At 35.4% G+C, this 19786-nt stretch overlaps 1 protein-coding gene across 1 annotated transcript; it reads left to right on the plus strand.

Annotated features, from left to right (window-relative positions):
- Window positions 1-16383: 16383 nt before the first annotated feature.
- LOC138875237 (uncharacterized) lies at window positions 16384-17702 on the plus strand. The gene is made up of 2 exons (XM_070154060.1): window positions 16384-16411; window positions 16483-17702. Exons 1-2 carry the CDS (start codon window positions 16384-16386, stop codon window positions 17700-17702), a joined length of 1248 nt encoding a protein of 415 aa, XP_070010161.1.
- The last annotated feature ends 2084 nt before the right edge of the window (window positions 17703-19786 follow it).

Below are 19786 nucleotides of genomic sequence, written 5' to 3' on the forward strand. Positions count from 1 at the left end.
GAAGTAGGTATTGTTCATGCAGATAGGTCTATCAGAGCGAGGGTTCGTGATTTCATTAATTTGGACCCTCCGGTATTCACTGGGGCATATCCAAACGAAGATCCTCAGGTATTTATCGATAGAACGCAGAGGACTTTGAGGGTAATAAAGGCCATTACGACTGAGTTAGTTGAGCTAGCTTCCTATAGACTCCAAGATGTTGCATTTAATTGGTACGAGCCTTGGGAATTGTCCAGAGGTGAGAATGCCCCTCCAGCAGAATGGCAGGAGTTTACAGAAGCTTTTTTCGTCATTATCTACCACCAAAGCTTAGGCGGTCCAGAGTTGATAGGTTCTTGACCCTTCGGCAGGGTAACATGAATGTTTGGGAGTACAGTCTTCAGTTTGATTCATTGTCTAGGTGCTCCCACTATTATATCTAAGATGGAGGATCGGGTTCACCTATTCGTGATGGGGTTAGAGCCACACTTGCTTAACGATTGTAAGTCGGTCTCACTTCAGCCAGACATGGATATTTCTCGTATTCAGGCATACGTTCAGGGTTTAGAGGAGCGTAAGAAGAAATAGAGGGCCGATCGTGAGCATGATAGAACCCAGAATAAGAGAGCAAGGTCTTCGGGTCCTTCTAGTGAGTTTTGAGGTGGTCAGATACAACACTACTCGAGGTATCCAGCCCATCCATTAGTTAGCGTGCCTCCTCAGTTTAGCGGTAAGAGATTTGATCGTTCCACATATTCATGGCCTGGTCAGAATTCCAGGGCCTCAGGTTCTTAGTATGGTAAGAAGCATACCGGGCAGTGCCGTATAGGGTTAGGTATTTGTTATACTTGTGGTTATCTGGGCCACATTATGAAGGATTGTCCGACGAGAGGTGATGCAAGTATAGCTTAGCTAGCGGGATATGTAGCTGGTTTGTCATCATTAATACACCCCTCTAGGCAAGGTTCACAAGCACCAATGAGTTGTGGTAAAGGTAGAGGCGGAGCATCTAGCTCGAGCGGTCCTCAGAACCTCATTTATGCACGATAGGATCAGGAGTCATTGCCAGATGTTCTTACAGGTATATTATGAGTCTCCTCATATAATGTATATGCACTGATTGACCCAGGTTCCACCTTATCATATGTTACTCTGTTGGCTGCTGTAAGTTTGGAATAAAACCTGAATTTGTTAAGCCTTTTGAGGTGTCTACACCTATTGGGGACTCAGTGATAGCTAAGCGAGTATATAGGGGTTGTATAATAGTAGTTCATAGTCGATCTACCGTAGCGGACCTAATCGAGTTAGATATGGTAGAATTTAATGTTATAATGAGTATGGATTGGTTGGCTTCTTGTCATGCCAATGTTGATTGTAAATCAAAGATAGTCCGATTTCAATTTCCAGGGGAGCCTATTTTGGAGTGAAAAGGTAATACGGCATTGCCGAGAGGTAGATTTATTTCCTATCTCAAGACAAGGAAGATGATCAGAAAGGGTTGTATTTATCACTTAGTTCGGGTTCAGGATATGGAAGTAGAGTCACCAACCATTCAGTCCATCCCTGTGGTTAATGAGTTTTGCGATGTTTATCCCGATGAGCTTTTGGGTCTTCCTCCAGAGCGAGAAATTTAGTTTGCTATTGACCTACTACCAGATACTCATCCAATATTTATTCCTCCCTATAGAATAGCCCTCGCAGAGCTGAAAGAGTTGAAGGAACAACTAAAGTACTTGCTTGGAAAAAGCTTTATCAGGCCTAGTACATCACCGTGGGGAGCACCTGTGTTATTTGTGAGGAAGAAAGATGGTTCCTTATGGATGTGTATTGATTATAGACAGTTGAATAAGGTGATGATCAATAATAAGTACCCGCTTCTGAGGATTGATGATTTATTTGATCAGTTCAAGGTGCCAAGTGTTTTTCAAAGATAGACTTGAGGTTCGGGTACCATCAGGTAAGGGTTAAGGAGGAAGATATTTCAAAGATAGCATTCAGTACTAGATATGGGCACTTTGAGTTTCGTGTTATGTCGTTCGGTTTGACAAATGCCCCAGCAGTATTCATGGATTTGATGAACCGTGTGTTCATGCCCTTTTTATATCTGTTCGTAATTGTATTTATCGTCGATATATTGGTGTATTCTCGTTTAGAGGTTGAGCATGCATATCATTTGCGTAGTGTGCTCAGAGTTCTGCAAAAAAGGGAAGTTGCATGCAAAATTCTCTAAATGTGAATTCTGGTTAAACTCTGTAGCTTTCCTTGGGCATATCATTTCGAGTGAAGGCATCCGGGTGGATACACAAAAGATTGAGGCAGTAAAGACTTGGCTAGACCCAAAACACTGACGGAGGTTCATAGCTGTCTTGGTTTGGCAGGCTATTACAGGAGATTTGTAGAGGGATTTTCTTCCATTTCAGCACCTTTGACAAAGTTGACTCAGAAGGGAGCAAAGTTTCAATGGACTAATGCTTGCGAACGGAGTTTCCAGGCATTAAAGGACATATTAACTTTAGTACCGGTCCTAACACTCCCAGAAGGGATCAATGGTTATGTTATCTATTATGATGTTTCAGGCGTTGGATTGGGTTGTGTGCTGATGCAACATGGTAAGGTTGTAGCTTATGCTTCTAGACAACTAAGAAAGCACGAGAAGAACCCAACCCATGATTTAGAGCTAGCCGCGGTGATTCATACACTAAAGATAGAGGCACTACTTGTATGGAATTCATGTTGATATTTATATGGATCATAAGAGCATCCAGTATATCTTCAAGCAAAAGGAACTGAATTTATGTCAAAGGATATGGTTGGAGCTACTTAAAGACTATGACGTTGATATTTTATACCATCCATGGAAGGCGAGCGTAGTAGCCGATGCCCTCAGCCGTAGATCTATGGGTAGCCTATCATATTTACAGCTAGAAAAGTGGGGAATAACCCATGAGGTTCATCAGTTAGCTAGTCTTGGAGTTCGGTTACTGGACTCAGGTGATATTGGAATTAATATTCAGGATACGACAATATCCTCTTTAGTAATTGAAGTAAAGGAACACCAGTACGATGATTTTGTGTTAGTTTATTATAGGAATACCACCCCTCAGAAGGAGAGGACACCATTTGAAATTATAGAATATGGGATCTTCAGATATCGAGGACTATTATGTGTCCCTAATGTTGCAGGGTTGCGTCGGAAGGTTATGGGAGAAACTCACTATTCTCGTTACTCTATCCATCCAGGAATGACAAAGATGTATCATGATATCAGGGAAGTATATTGGTGGGATGGAATGAAAAATGATATAGCAGAGTTTGTTGCCCAGTGTCCGAACTGTTAGTAGGTTAAGATTGAGCATCAAAAGCCCGGTGGATTATTACAGACTATGGAGATCCCGACATGGAAATGGGAAGTAATCAATATCGATTTCATCGTAGGCTTCCCTCGTACCCAGCGTAAGTTCGATCGATATGGGTGATTGTTGATAGGCTTACAAAGTCAGCCTATTTTCTGCCCATTACGACTAGATATTCCGCAGAGGATTATGCAAGGCTTTATATTAAGGATATAGTATGACTTCATGGTGTCCCTGTATCTATTATCTCGAATAGAGGAACTCAATTTATAGCTAACTTCTGGAGGTCCTTCCAAAAAGGATTGGGGACTCAAGTAATTCTTAGTACAGCATTTCATCCCCAAACAGACGGACAGGCTGAGCATACTATTCAAACACTTGAGGATATGTTACGAGCTTGTGTGATAGACTTCAAAGGTAGCTGGGATGATCATCTGCCGCTTATCGAGTTCACATATAATAATAGCTACAATTCCAATATTTAGATGGCTCCATACGAATCTCTTTACGGATGGAAGTGTAGGTCGCCTATAGGGTGGTTCAATGTTGGGGAAACTACATTAGTATGACCAGAATTGGTACAACAGGAAATTGAGAAAATTAAGCTTATACAGGAAAGGCTATTAGCAGCTCAAAGCCATCAGAAGTCTTATGCGGATAATCGACGACGAGACTTGGAGTTTCAGGTTGACGATCGGTTATTCCTAAAGGTATCACCGATGAAAGGTTCTATGAGGTTTGGTAAGAAAGGAAAACTTAACCCTTAGTACATTGGACCATATAGAATCATACGCAAGGTAGGCCAGGTAGCATATGAGTTAGACTTGACTTCGGACTTGGTGTCTGTACCTCTAGTCTTTCATGTGTCTATGCTCCATAAATGTATCAGATATCCTTCTAGAATCATGTCAGTTGACGACGTTCAGGTCACAAAGTAGCTATCATATGAAGAAACTCCCATCACTATATTAGAAAAATAGGTTCGGAGATTGAGAACTAAAGACGTAGCTTTGGTGAAAGTACTTTGGAGAAACAACAATGTGGAAGAAATAACTTGGGAGGCCGAAGAAGACATGAAGTCTAGATATCCCTACTTATTTCCTCCGCCAGAGAAGGTTCCGACTGAGACATCACAACCTTAAAGTACGTGTATAGATTCTTGTGTTAGTTATTATCATTAGTCGTGTGAGGCCATTGTTATTATTGATGATTGTGGTCCTATGTGGCGTTGAATTATTGAGTTTATACAGGAAGAATTGGTAGTAGTTTGTTACAAAGGCGACTCTACCAAATTTATATAGATCCCGGGGAGTTGAACAAAGGGGAGAAGGATGTTACATCTTGCGTTTTCGTACGTTAAAGTTTCATCTTCAGTTAATCGACGTAGACGCGGGGATGAGGTTATCTTGAGGTTAACATAGTTATGCTATTTATAACAAGCAATAAGTAAGTTCCAAGAAAACTAAAGGGTACAAGAATTAAAGAAAATAAGTTTCGTTGAAGGTTGCCGACTTGGGATAAAATACGATCTGAGCTATAATACTTGATATTTATGGACTAGTACCATACAAGGTACCATATGACCATGATAGTATGATCTATAAAGTATATAATTTCTTATATATTTCATGCACTTATACATATACATTGACCCATGACCAGATGGCATTATATACGCGTATATATGTATATTATATTTATATGGGATATGGGAAAAGGTTACGGCATTATATACGCACCACCACCTGATCAATTGGTATATGTTGATTATGTTACCCACAGTGGCCGAGAAGATATGATGGGATGCCCTCAGTGGCCGAGACTATACGATTAACTTACGATGAAACTTTAACATACAAAAATGCAGAATGTAACATCTTATTTCTGAGCTTTTATCAATTTACTTATGGCGTACTTTCACGTACGTAAACATGGTGTGTAACAACAAGGCAGTCAGTGCTCCTAGGTGTGCCTTGATTTTGTCTCCGTGCGGTCGGCGGATAACCATTGTTTTAGTTTGTGTGGTGATCCCATCACCATATTGATCTCGGGGATGTGTTGGTTGATTTCCATTTTTGAAGGGGTAGAGAAAAGGGGTTTGATAAGTGTTTGCTTTTGATCTTAAGTGTCTCGTCATGATTGGTTCATCCTTCCACAAAAGTCATGTCGTTGGGTGCATGACCCGTTGACATAGGGTGGATTTCCTAATTGGGTGTCGATGTCAAGGACCGACTCACGTAAGGTTTATGCAATATGACCTATATTTGCTAGAGTAGAGTGTTTCCTAATTTTGAGTTGGACTAAATACTGCGAGAAGTTATGTCAGTTGACCTGACAAAGCCATTCTCTAAAACTAGAGAATTTTGAAAGAAGTTTCGGAGGGGTGTAAAAGACAACCCTCTCGTGACATTGTGTGTGATAGTGTACGGCCAAGACTCGATAAAAAAGAGTGTTATTACCGTATCTATAAAGAGGTAACAGATAGTGATGTTAATAATAACATTTTAAAATAAGCGCATAATGAGTAGGTAAGGCGAGTAAGCATACAATTGCAAATTAAACACAATTAAAGTAGTGTATAAACAACCTTATATTCCAAGTCTAGTCTAAGTCTGCTAAGGTCCAAACCTAAGTATGAAGTCCCCGGCAGAGTCGTCATGTTGTTGCACCCTATTTTGCACGAGTCAAAACAAGATTCAGCTAGTGGTTTCCCTGTTGATGATAAAAGAGAGTCGCCACCTAATATGTAAAGGTATACTAGGGTACCTATTAATTATTAAGATCATTTCTTTATTAGTTTGCTAACCGGTGAGATTTGGGGTAAGGGCTCTTGTTCTTCTAAGGGAGAGGTATTATGCACTCCTTAAAATCTACCTGAGGTAACTCCATAGGACTTAGACTAGGTTTAAAGGATTAGTTGCCTATATTCTTCTTAATTAACGGTAGAAGTATGGCATATTATATATCTAGTTTAGAACTTACTACTTGAAAAGAGGGTATGTAGTTTTAAAAGGGATATAGGTTTATGAAAGCTTTTAAGAAAAATATTTGCATATATATGATTGAAAGTTTGAAGTATGTATATAATGTTTGTGTTTATAAAACCTTGTGAAATATGGCTAAGTTATAAAACACTTTGTCTTTAAATGATGTGGCTATTTATATAACTCAAGTAAAGTAAGGGTATTGCAAAGAAGTGGATCTAAGATATACCTTGGTTTTCAAATCTCATTTTTAGCTTTGAAGAAGTTGTTATAAGCCCTTTGGCTGGGCAACAACACTTGTTTGATTTTTGTAGAAAAGCGCGATTTAGAAGACCAATTTTCAGATTCTGTTTCAGGTTTTTGAAAGAGCAGACTGACGTCCTTTGCTAAAGTTGTTTTGATTTCAAAAGACTTCATACAAATTGTTAAGATTAAGACATTAATAGTATAAACGATGAATGAATTAGGACTATCTGCTACTAAGTCTAATGATTTCTTTAATAATGTAATTTAGGGCTTGCGTAGATTTGTTCACATAGTTCAAAGAGATAAAGTAAAGCAGTCAATCAAAAATGGTTAGTGTTATATACATGTGGGAAATAAGGACAGTAAACTTAATAAAAGCAGCAGAGGAGGAGAATGGACTCTGGTTTGGGCGTGAAGAGAAGCAGGCCCAGCAAGTAGCGAGAACGGACAACAACAACTTCAGACTCCATTATGCGCAGGTACAGGACTTAGGCCTGAGTTTTTTTAGAACTCGGCATGCCCAATTGTAATACATGTCCAAGAAAGAAAAAAAGGTCATTAGATATGCTACTCAATGTACATAATTACACATGAAATAAACTAGTATGGGCCTAAGACAAATTATAACAATCAATAGCAATCCAGAATATAAAATTAGTGTGGAGTCGCAGATGGTAAAATGATTCACAATGAAAGCCTTTGTTTTCATTAAACACTAAACCTAAGAGGATTAATAAACGTCAATAGATTAGAGGCTAAGGGTAGAATTTCGTTCATGGCCAAAGTACTCTTTAGATCCCTAGCACTTCAAAGTTCCCAAGGGTCTCTAGGCTCAGGGCAGTGTTGTGGTAGAGTTGAGGTTTTACTGACCTCTTTTAAGGCAGAAAACCAAACAAAGAATTCGTTTATCCATTTAGGATCCAAGGACTCAAAACTTCAATCAATAAGAAACTCAGAACCAGAGAAAAATCAGAAATTGAGTGAGAACTTAGCCTTAGTTGAAAGAGTTCTAAACACTATGTATGTCGTATTGATTTCTTCTACTTGTTAGGTGTTCTTGGTGATGTTAGATGAGAGCAATTAAGGCTAATATTTTATAATGGCATTTGGGTAGTGATATGAGCATAAAAACAAGCTTTCAAAACAATGCGAATGTGACCCTCACTACGCGATCGCGTTGAGCGATTCCTTAACCTCACGACCGCTCGAATTCCTTCTTCGTGAATGCGACCTCAGCCACGCATTTGCGATAGCCAACTCAACAGGCCTTCGCGATCGCAGACCCCTATTAGTGATCACATAGAACAATTTCCCAGCTACCCTTAATAGGCCTACACGATCGTGGCCCCACTCTTGCGATCGCATATAAGGAAACCAGCAGAAGAAAATACAGCAGCAACAACAATCTCATTAAAGCCAAACATACTCCGATAACCACCTGAAACTCACCCGAGGCCCTCGAGACCTCAACCAAACATACCAACACATCCCATAACATTATTCAAACTTAGTCGAGCCTTTGAATTACTCAAAACAACACCAAAACACAAAATCAACCTCGGATTCGAGCCTGAGAACTTATAAACTCTTAAATTCCACAAACGACGCCGAAACCTATCAAATCACCTCCGAATGACCTGAAATTTTGCACACACGTCACAAATGACACTACGGACCTACTTCAATTTCCGAAATTCCATTCCGACCCCAAAGATTTCCACTGCCGACTGGAAAACACCAAATTTCCAATTTCGCCAATTCAAGCCTAATTCTACCTCGGACTTCCAAATTACATTCCGAACACGCTCCTAAGTCCAAAATCACCTAACGGAGCTAACCAAACCGTTAGAATTCACATCCGAGGCCTTCTACACATAAGTCAACATCCGGTTGACTTTTCCAACTTAAGCTTCTAAATAAGAGACTAAGAGTCTCATTCCTCTCTAAAACCTCTCCAAACCCAACCCAACCAACCCGATACCAGACAATATAGCTTAACAACACATAAAGAAGCATAAATAGGGGAAATGGGGTAATAACTCAGGAAATGACCGGTCGAGTCTGTTACACCCCAAATTTTCGTACGTAGAAGTACGGAATAGGTAAATTGATGAAAGCTCGGAAATGATATGTTACATCCCGCATTTTTGTACGTTAATGTTTTGTTGTAAGATAATCGATGTAAGTTTGGGAATGAGATTATTATGGGATTATAAGTATTACACTATTTCAAACAAGTGATAAGTAAATTCGGGAAGGTGAAAGGGTAAGCGCATCGAAGGAAATGAATTTTTGTCAAAGTTTGACATTTTGGGATAAAATACGGTCCAAGCTAAAATACCCGGTATTTATGAACTAGTGCCATATAAGGTACTACATGACCATGATAGCAAGGTATATAAGGTATGTTAAAAGTGAGTAGTATTTTAAGTAAGTTGGGATAATTCTTAACAATGTGAGTAGTTGATTAATTATTGGATAATGAGGGATTACCTAGTTAATTAATGAATTGTTTGGTGATTAATTAAAGGAATTAGATAAGATTAGACCCCTCCCAACGTGGCAGCCCATAACTAAAATTAGTGACTCATGAATTAATATGCAAAGTGGCCAAGATAGGTGTCACATTTAGTGGCTTAGTCATTACAATGGGTGCGGACTACACCCACTTAAATAAAAGGCATATCAAATTACAAATTAAGATGCTTATATCAAGATGAAAGCCTTAGAAGGAACTCTCAATTTAAGAGGTCTCTTATCTTATTAAAAGTAGGATTCTAAGGCTTGCTAACTAAAGAATGGAGTTCGACATTTCGTATGAAACTGTAGCAACGTGAGATTTGGCAATTATAAGGGAGTACGGTGCAATCTTTCTTAATAGTATCATACGGATTTTTCCCTACTTCGATCTGTCGTTACGTGTTTTGTCGCAATTGACGTATGTTAGAGGGATTATCAAGATAATTGGCTCATGTATGTTAAGGCTATCCCTTCTTTCTTTTAGCATGATTTATACGCCACAAACGAAATGAGTAAATGCACAACTTCCATAAATTACTCTATTCATAAAAGTACTAGAAGTGCCTATGTTCTTGATTATCCATATGTCTTATTATTCTATCGTCTGTTCATGGGTCTCAGAAAATACGAAAATTTATAAAGTTTATTTCATGATATTACTCAGAGACATAATGGTCTTATGACATTCCGAGAGATTTTATTGACATAGTTCTCATGCATTGCATTCATTTATACATGTACATTAACCCATGACCAGAAGGTGTTATATACGCGTATATATGTGTAATATATGTATATGGGATATGGAAAAGGTGACGGCGTTATATACGCACCACCACCTGATCAGCTGGTATATGTTGATGATTTTGCCTACAGTGGCCGAGATGATATGATGGGATGCCCTCAGAGGCTTAATGATGTTATGAACACATGTACCTATGCACGACATGACATTCATAGGCATATGCATGACTCTATAAGTATTTCATGATTTATAGAGTTATCCAGACTTACAGGTTAAGTCATTTACTCCATGTTTCTTCCATGTTTTGTATATACTTATTTATGTGCCTTACGTACTCGGTACATTATTCGTACTGACATCCCTTTTGCCTAGAGACGCTGCGTTTCATGCCTGTAGGTCCTGATAGACAGGTCAAGAGTCCTCCAAGTAGGCTATCAGCTCAGCGGAAGATGTTGATGCACTTCATTGCTCTGCGGTTACTTATTTAGTCAGTATGATTAGTACAAGTATTTGTTGGTGCGGCGGGGTTAGTCCCGACCTTTATGATACGTATGTACTCTTAGAGGCTTGTAGACAAATGTCATGTGTACAGATATTTGTATGACCTTATCAACATATATTTAAAGTATATAATGGATCACATTGGCCTTATAGGCCCGTATGTCATAGGTATAAGTTTATATATCAGGTTGGGTCATTCTATGTCGGGTATTCCCTCATGTTTACTTTGGTTTTATCATGACGTGCCTTCTGTCCCACCTATCTATGATGATGTAATAAGAAAGATACATTATGTTGGTACCTGGTTTAGTAAGGTATCGGGTGCCCATCACGACTCATCGATTTGGGTCGTGACAAAAGTGGTATCAAAGCAGTTCTATCCTAGGGATTCTACAAGTTGTGTCTAGTAGAGTCTTTTTTATGGGTCTGTCGTGCACCACACTTATAAGCAGGAGGCTACAGGGCATTTAGGATTGTCACTCTTTCTTCTTACACTAGATCGTGTGGTAGAGCTCAATCGTAGGAATTCAAATTCCTAAATTCTGTTCGTAATAAGACAATACCTACATCCAGAAAGACAGTCGGTAAGAGATTGCATGTTGATATGGAAGAGTTGAGTCAGAGGAACTCAATTTCACATCATGCTTATGATGAGTAAATGTGAGGTCTTCAGCAGATCATGTGTGTACTAAGACGTATAAGCTTCTTAATAAGGAGCTTTAAGGTAAGGATATCTATCCACCAATATGGTGAAAGGCAATGAGAGATTCAAAAGCTAGATACAAGTTTCAATAAGTAAAAAAAGAAAGGTGAAGAAGGGTACGATGTCACCCTTGTGAGTAAGGAATTTTGTTATCCTTGGTACAGAAAGATTTCCGCAAGGCGGGTAAGGATCATCGATGATGTGAAAAGACGCCAAAGATGAAGAGGTAAAACATCTATATGTAGATCATCGTATCACTAAATCTTAGTACTCCCCTAAAGGGCGGAATATGGAGTAATATGGCATTACGTCAAAATTAAGTGGTTCAAGTAACTATGGAATAGTAAGGAAGAATGCGATAAAAATGAGAAAGGGATGAGATTGCACTTATTCAAATCTTGTGTATATGCTACAATTCCAGAGCATTAAGCAAGATGCATGGGATGTTATAGATAAATAAAGAGCCAGCGCAAGATGTAATTTAAGACAAAAAAAATAATCGAAGAGAGATTACGTGGAATATAGATATGAGAATGGGCTAACAAGTAGTTAGTAGTTGATTCAGGAAGAGCCTCGTTATGGATAGATAAGAGGATACAGACAAATCATCAAATCGTGCAAGATAAACATAGTGAGCCCCAACATGGGAATTCAGTCTCACAGATATGATATCGTAACCCTTGAGAAATATTCAGAAAAGAGTTGGGGTAGTTAAAGGTACCGTATGAGTGTTACGGGAATAAAAGAGAGTGCTACTGGGAAGACAGTCAAAATATCAGTTCAGAAGCAACCATACAAGAACAAGGGCATAGAAGTAAGTAACTACGGATAATTATAGGCAAGGAAGGACATCAAAAGGTCCGTCGAATATACAATGTAATAAGCTCACAGCTTTACAAGAGTCAGAGGGTCCTCCGTAAGTTCTACAATGAAAGACTAGCTGAGGAAGTAAGGAAGAAGGCTTTAACTTAAGCTCAGTTACCCAAAGAGGGAATGGTCTTATAATAACAGTCACACAACATTATTTTATGCACTCTATAAGAAAATGGCACCGACCGTGGCTAATAAACGGGAAGTAAAATCAAAAGTAATATTCGAGATCATATGAGTTGCACGAAAACTCCGGCATGCATGGGAACTAAGATAAGCTAAGTATGCACGCAACAAGGGGGCAGAAAGACCAGGAAAAGTAATAGCTTACATTTAAAAGAAAGCTGAGATGGAACGAAAGGAATTATTTGATCAATGATCTAGTGTAAGTTACGTTATGAACGCACTTAAAATTTTGTAGTATTATCCATGCAGCATACATATCGACATTCATACAGTCATAGAGGACTCCGGTATAAGTTAAAAGAAATAATCAAGCACAGGGCATAGACAAAGGATTGAGTTGTTAGAAGATTGTATCATGGACATTCCATAGCGCCCATGAAAGGCTAAAGTAATAACTAATACCAGGAGCTGCAGATCGGAAGATAGCTTAAGCCTACATAAAGGCTGATCAGAAGGAAGAGGAAACAAAAGAGTTACATCAAACAAGTAAATCAAGAGTCTGACCATTGGACCCAGAAAATTAGAGAGATAGTACAACAACCATATTCTATAACAACCCTACGATAAAACCAGTTAGAAAAGTACCAGCCTCATAAAAAGTCAATACGAAGATCCTACCAGATAGTGTATGCACCAGAGGTTCAAGTAATATAATAGAGCTTCAAGTTATGGACGTGAATTATACCTGAGGCCATGAAAGAAATAGAAGATACGATGCAAGATTTTAAGGTAGTAAGGTAAAGGTCAACAACGTACGATATACTCAAGTGCAGAAGGTTGTGAACAGTCCATACTTCGGATAGAAGGTTAAAAGCGTTGGGATTCAATATCCAGGAAGAATAGCGGCATCGTCAGTGGCATATCTTCCAGCATATGGTTTCTAGGTATTGAGAAGCCTGATTAAGAGAGTAAAGAAGAGTTAGAAACGTGTGATGTCTCGCTTAATGTTCCAAAATAACAAAAAGAAATCTATGGTGCAAGCAAGTTGAAGGAAGGTTGCGAGTAGTATAAACAGATATGTGTAGGTCGCAAGCTAATGTATGGTAAAGAGACAAGGTTTTAGGAAGACAGAAGTGAGGATAAGAAAGGGCAAGTGAGAAGGTGATGAAAATGGATAAGTCCTCAGAAAATAGATAATGATAAATATACACAAGTAGAATATGTAGATTATGAATTAAGCAGTGAAGACAGCATATATGAGATATCAGAAAACGAGTTCTCTGAAAATGAAAAGGAAATAAACAAGGATATAGAAGAATCAGATGAAGAAAATTATGACTGAAAAAGATATACAAATTATACAACAAGAAGAACACCAAGATGAACAATCTTCAGAACAAAAAATAATATTTGACGCTAATATATTTGAACAAATAAAAGGAAAAGAATTGGATCTAAGCATAGACAAAATATTAGAAGTACCAACAATAAAGAATTGGTTTAAAAGACAGAAAGAAGAATACTATGTAGTAAGCCAAAGAGAACATATAATAGATTGTAAATACATCAAAGGTAAAGCACAAATACCAATTTTAAATAAAAGACTACTAAATAAAGAAATACAAGATATAAAAGCAAAAAATCCAATAAAATATGTACACTTAGGAGGAACGGAGATCCTAATAAAAGCATGTTTTAGGGAAGGAATAGATACCCCTATAGAAATATACTTGGCAGATGATAGAATTGTACAACCTATAGAAAAGAGTATAATAAGTGTCGTAAGAGGTAACTTAATATACCAAAAATTTAAATTTATAATAAGTGCTAACTATTCAGTAGCAATAGATGATAAAAATATAGATAAATCATTAGTGCTATACTGGAAAATGTCTGGAATAGAATTAGCACCAGGAAGTAAAATATTCACAGCAAGATGTAAAAATCTATATGTCCTAACAACAAAACATAAAATAACAGCTAAAAATAAAATAAATAAAATAAAAATAGAAAATCCATTCGAAAGAATAGTATCAGTTATAGACAACAATGATTACAGTTATACGGAAATGGACATGGAAGAAGATTTAGAAATAGTAAAAGAAAGATTAAGCACGTTGAAACGAACAAATAACGAAATGCCAGAAACGTCATCAAGAATAAGTACATCAAGAAGTACATCAAGAAGAATAAATTATATAACTCCACAAAAATTAATAGAACAAAAGGTAGAAGAAATAAACCCACATCATTATTATATAACGGGAATAATGGACCAAAGAAAATATTTAATATTAATAAATACAGGGCAGGAAGAGAATTATGTTATAAGGGAATTAATACCAGAACAAGAGATAGTAACAATAGAACAGCAAAATTCAGAACTACCAAAAGCGTTAAGAAAAAACGAAGAAACAACTGAAAAAGAATTAATTATTGGAGGAATACCAATATTAATAAATTTTAAAATATATCAAGGCGATAAAAACATTACACTAGGAATAAAATGGTTAGAAAAAGTCAAACCATACAAATTAGAAGATAGACAATTAACGATAAGTTATGAAAATAAGAAAATAATAATAAAAAGAACTTTGATATAATGCCAAAGATATACATACTTGCCAAGATAATAGTAGAAGGATATTATAATAGATACTATACACCTATGATGGATACAGGGGCAGAAGCTAACATGTGTAGACATAATTGTTTACCAGAAAGTAAATGGGAAAAGCTAAAAAACCCCATAGTAGTAACAGGATTCAATAATGAGGGAAGTATGATAACATACAAAGCAAGAAATATAAAGATACAAATATGGGATAAAATATTAACCATAGAAGAAATATATAGTTATGAATTCACAAATAAAGATATATTATTAGGAATGCCATTTTTAGATAAATTATACCCACATATAATAACAAAAACACATTGGTGGTTTACTACCCCGTGTAAACAAAAATTAGGAGCAAAAAGAGTAAATAATAAAGTAAGAAAAACAACACCCTGGATTAAAGGAAGTGAAAAGATTACCCAAAAATTAGAAAATGTAATACAAAGCAACCATAATATAGAGATAATCATTTTCTCAATAAATAAAATAAAACTACTGCAAGATAAATTAGAATTACTATATAATGATAATCCACTCCAAGGATGGGAAAAACATAAAACAAAAATAAAGATTGAACTAATAGATGAAAATAGCATAGTAACACAAAAACCTTTAAAATACAACTTTAATGATTTAACAGAATTTAAAATGCATATAAAGGAATTATTAGACAATAAGTACATACAAGAAAGTAATAGTAAACATACTAGCCCGGCATTTATAGTAAATAAGCATAGTGAACAAAAACGAGGAAAAAGTCGTATGGTTATAGATTATAGAAATTTAAATGCAAAAACAAAAACATATAATTATCCGATACCAAATAAAATACTAAAAATCAGACAAATACAAGGATATAACTATTTCAGTAAGTTTGATTGTAAATCAGGATTTTACCATTTAAAACTAGAAGACGAATCTAAGAAGTTAACAGCATTCACAGTACCACAAGGATTTTATGAATGGAATGTATTACCATTTGGATATAAAAATGCACCAGGTAGATATCAACATTTTATGGATAACTACTTTAACCAATTAGAAAATTGTATAATATATATAGATGATATACTGTTATATTCTAGAACAGAAAACGAACATATAAAACTACTAGAAAAATTCATACACATTGTAGAAATATCAGGAATAAGTTTAAGTAAAAAGAAAGCAGAAGTAATGAAAAATCAAATAGAATTTTTAGGTATACAAATAGACAAAAACGGAATAAAAATGCAAACCCATATAGTACAAAAAATAATTAACTTAAATGAAACACTTGATACAAAAAAGAAGTTACAATCATTTTTAGGATTGGTTAACCAAGTAAGAGAATATATTCCTAAATTAGCAGAAAACTTAAAACCATTACAGAAAAAATTAAAAAAGGATGTAGAATACCATTTTGACGAAAAAGATAAAATACATATAAAGAAAATAAAAAATATATGTAAACAATTACCAAAACTATATTTTCCAGATGAAAAAAGACAGTTTACATACATAGTAGAAACTGATTCCAGTGATCACAGCTACGGAGGAGTTCTAAAATATAAATATGATAATGAAAAAATTGAACACCATTGTAGATATTATTCAGGATCATACACGGAACCACAAATAAAATGGGAGATAAATAGAAAAGAACTATTTGGATTATATAAATGTTTGTTAGCATTTGAGCCATATATCGTTTATAACAAGTTTATTGTAAGAACAGATAATACACAAGTGAAATGATGGATAACTCAGAAATTACAAGATTCAGTAACTACGAAGGAAATAAGAAGACTTGTATTAAATATACAGAATTTTACATTTACAATTGAAGTAATAAGAACTAACAAAAATATTATTGCAGATTACTTATCAAGACAAAGGTACTCAAACTGATGAGAACCAAGAACCAAAAGATATATTTGCAATCCTTACTACTCTATCCTTACAGATGGAGAGTATGGGAAAAAGATTACAACAGCTAGAAAGTCAGCAGCATGACTATAAAAATGCGGAGATAAGTCGATCGGAAGACTCTAAACTTCCAGAGGTAGAAGGAGACGTTGGGAAACTCCATAAAACCCATGACAAAGTTTGTTTACCTACAGTTGCAGGCACAAGCAAACAAGTTAACAAGAAGCTACATACCAATGTAAATCTAAACAACGTATTTGATAAGCCATTCACATCAAAAAAGCCAAAAGAAGCAATAGTTATGAACCCACAAACTTCAACTTATGCTAATAGCCTACACCACAACAAAAAGGTATATAACCATATTACTCAAACATATATTGAGAATATATATAAAATCCAGACATTTTTGAACCTAAATCCCAGGTCAACTACCACTACAGATCCAACACAGGATTATGTAACCCAAAAACTACAGGGATATAATAGGCTAATAGCCCAACCAAAAACAAAAGCCAACCTAGTAAAGACATGTTATAACTACGGACTACTTAGCACTGTATATACCCACGACGGAGAAGAAATAATTGGAATACCAGAGCTATACAAAGCATTTGTCACCTTCAAAAGAATTACAAAAGGCAACCTATTCTTCATCAAATTCTATACAGCACCAGCTGAAATACTATATGATGAAATAAAACCCATTATACAGGTGATAAAGATAGGACTAACACGAGATATGATAATACCGGAAGAAATAGAGCAACAACCGAAGATACAGAAAATGGAGATACCAAGTTTCTATGCCAACAAAAGAATAATTGGTATAGCAACTATTATTCAAGAACTAGCTAACAATTATCTACAAGGAAATGCTATCTGGAGCTATTATTCCAGAGACCAGTTAATGATATATGCCAATTCAAAAGAACTACGACAAGGAGATATGGATGAAGTCCAAAAATGGATTTTATCATTGCTAAAACCAGAAGCACAGCCAACTACAAGAGCCTTGAAGAAGGAATTTATTTCTAATGAGTTATTGACAAGATACTGCAAACTAGTGGGACACAAATATCCAGACCACATATGTTTGAAATGCAACGGAGAAGATAACCAAGTACCAGAAGTCCAACTAGAATAAAGGTATCGGCAAGAAGACAAAAGAAGAAGACAGCTATTGAAAACAAATAATGTAAAGTAAATAGTAAAAGTCATAATCATGAACAGTAAAGGTCGTTCATGAATAGTAAGAGTCATGTAAAAAAGTCGTAAAGTAAATAGTAAGAGTCATAATCATGAACAGTAAAGGTCGTTCATGAATAGTAAAAGTCATGTAAAAAAGTCGTAAAGAAAATAGTACGAGTCACATTCATGAACAGTAAAGGTCGTTCATGAACAGTAGGAGTCGTTTAAATTTTCTATATATTTTGTAAATCAGAGGAAGGGAGGACATCCTCAGACATCCTCATACTCACCTTCTCTCTCTTATCTTCTCTCAATAAAATATCTGATTATATACAAACTTCTGAAAGCTATGGAGCATTCAAACGAGTTACAAAACCAGGTAAGTTTATTCATAATCATGTTTAACTAAACTCTTATATTCCTTATAATCTCTTGAATATCATAATTGTTTATCATGTTATAGTACTGTTATAAAGAACATCTTGAGAAAGTTTGCCTGTCTAATAATGCTGAGAGTAGTTAAGCCCAGACTATGCCATCCTAAAGTGGAAACCAGTAGGCAAGGAAGCCGTTTAGGGGAGTACACAGAGTTGAGGCGCTGTTAGGGTAAATGATTGAAGCATGAAAAACATGGTAGTGACCAGAAAAGATTGTTCAGTATAACTTATTAAAATATGATAAACTCTATGATAAACAAAGAGGTTAGAGGGAATATGTTTAGTAAATACATGATAAGGATAAATAGTAAATCTGAATGAACAACCACAACCACACGTATTTATTAGAAGAAAATATTGAGTACAAAATACTTATATTATATATCTTTAACAGACTTAATAACGATGTTAAAAGAAAAATTTATGATATTTTAGTTACTTTTGAAATAATATATGTAATGGAACAAGCATTTACAGAACTAATTGTATCACAAGAAATAGATATATTAGATCTATATGAACTAGATTTATATTCAGATTAATGATCACATATCAAGTTAATAAAATCTGTTTATAAATGAAACATAACACTTTTCATTATATAAGATTCTATAACACCCAGAAATGGAAACTTCTTAAAACCCTCAGTAACATAAATAGAAAAATAGATTGTGTTAAACACAATATTAAAACCTGCAAAGACATAATTAGATATAATAGATTGCGTAATAAAGCTTTATTAACTATAGAAAATGAAATTGAATTCTATGAAGATAAACTTGAAAGTTATCAACACAGAAAAGAAATAAATCTGAGAAATATAGAAACCATGGATATATGTATCAACAGGTATACATCTCAGTATTAAACATGACCCCTCAAATTGGGATATAACATCTCAGTATTAAACATGACCCCTCAAATTGGTATCAGAGCTATGGAAAATAAACATTTATATTAAGAAGCAAATCATGAAAAATAACACTGACATTAATAGTACAAACCCGCAAAACAGTGAAACAATTAAAATAACTAAGAAATCGCAGAAAATTAGAAAGAAACTAAAGAAACTATACATAGAATATGAATACTTAAGTATCACAAAAATAAACAAAGCTAGGCTGTCTAAATTAATCGATATAATATCTAAAACAGAATATAAATATGTTTGTTATCTAAAAGATAAAAGATGAATAAAGAAGAATTCGCACTAGAAGAGAAAACATATGAGAATCCAGAAGGATTAAAAATAACAATAATATTTTCCAACTTAGGAAGAAGATATAAAAAAATAGGAAATAACCTAAACTTAATGTTAGAAAAAGAAACTGTAAAACTAGAGGATAGTTTAACCGCCATGGTTAGAATAACAAAAGAAAACGAAGAAATAGATAGAAAACGAGAGATTAAAGAAATACAACAGCAAGCTAAAGAAAAAATACAACAGATAGAGGAAGTAAAAAACACTAAAATAACAGAATTAGAAAAAGAATTAGAGATGCTAAAACAGATGTATGCAAATAAACTAAAAGAAAAGGAAAAACGTAAAGAAGAAGAACAAGAACTAAAACTAACAAATGAGATAGAAAAGTTCAAATTACAG

Source organism: Nicotiana sylvestris, chromosome 8 (assembly GCF_000393655.2).
Source record: "Nicotiana sylvestris chromosome 8, ASM39365v2, whole genome shotgun sequence".
Taxonomy (NCBI): Eukaryota; Viridiplantae; Streptophyta; class Magnoliopsida; order Solanales; family Solanaceae; genus Nicotiana; species Nicotiana sylvestris.

Excerpts from the sequence above, each read along its gene's own strand:
- LOC138875237 (XM_070154060.1), top strand. The coding sequence starts at position 16,384 with ATGGATAACTCAGAAATTACAAGATTCA. Across the intron at positions 16,412-16,482 it reads CTCAGAAATTACAAGATTCA|AACTAACAAAAATATTATTG; the intron begins GTAACTACGAAG and ends TGAAGTAATAAG.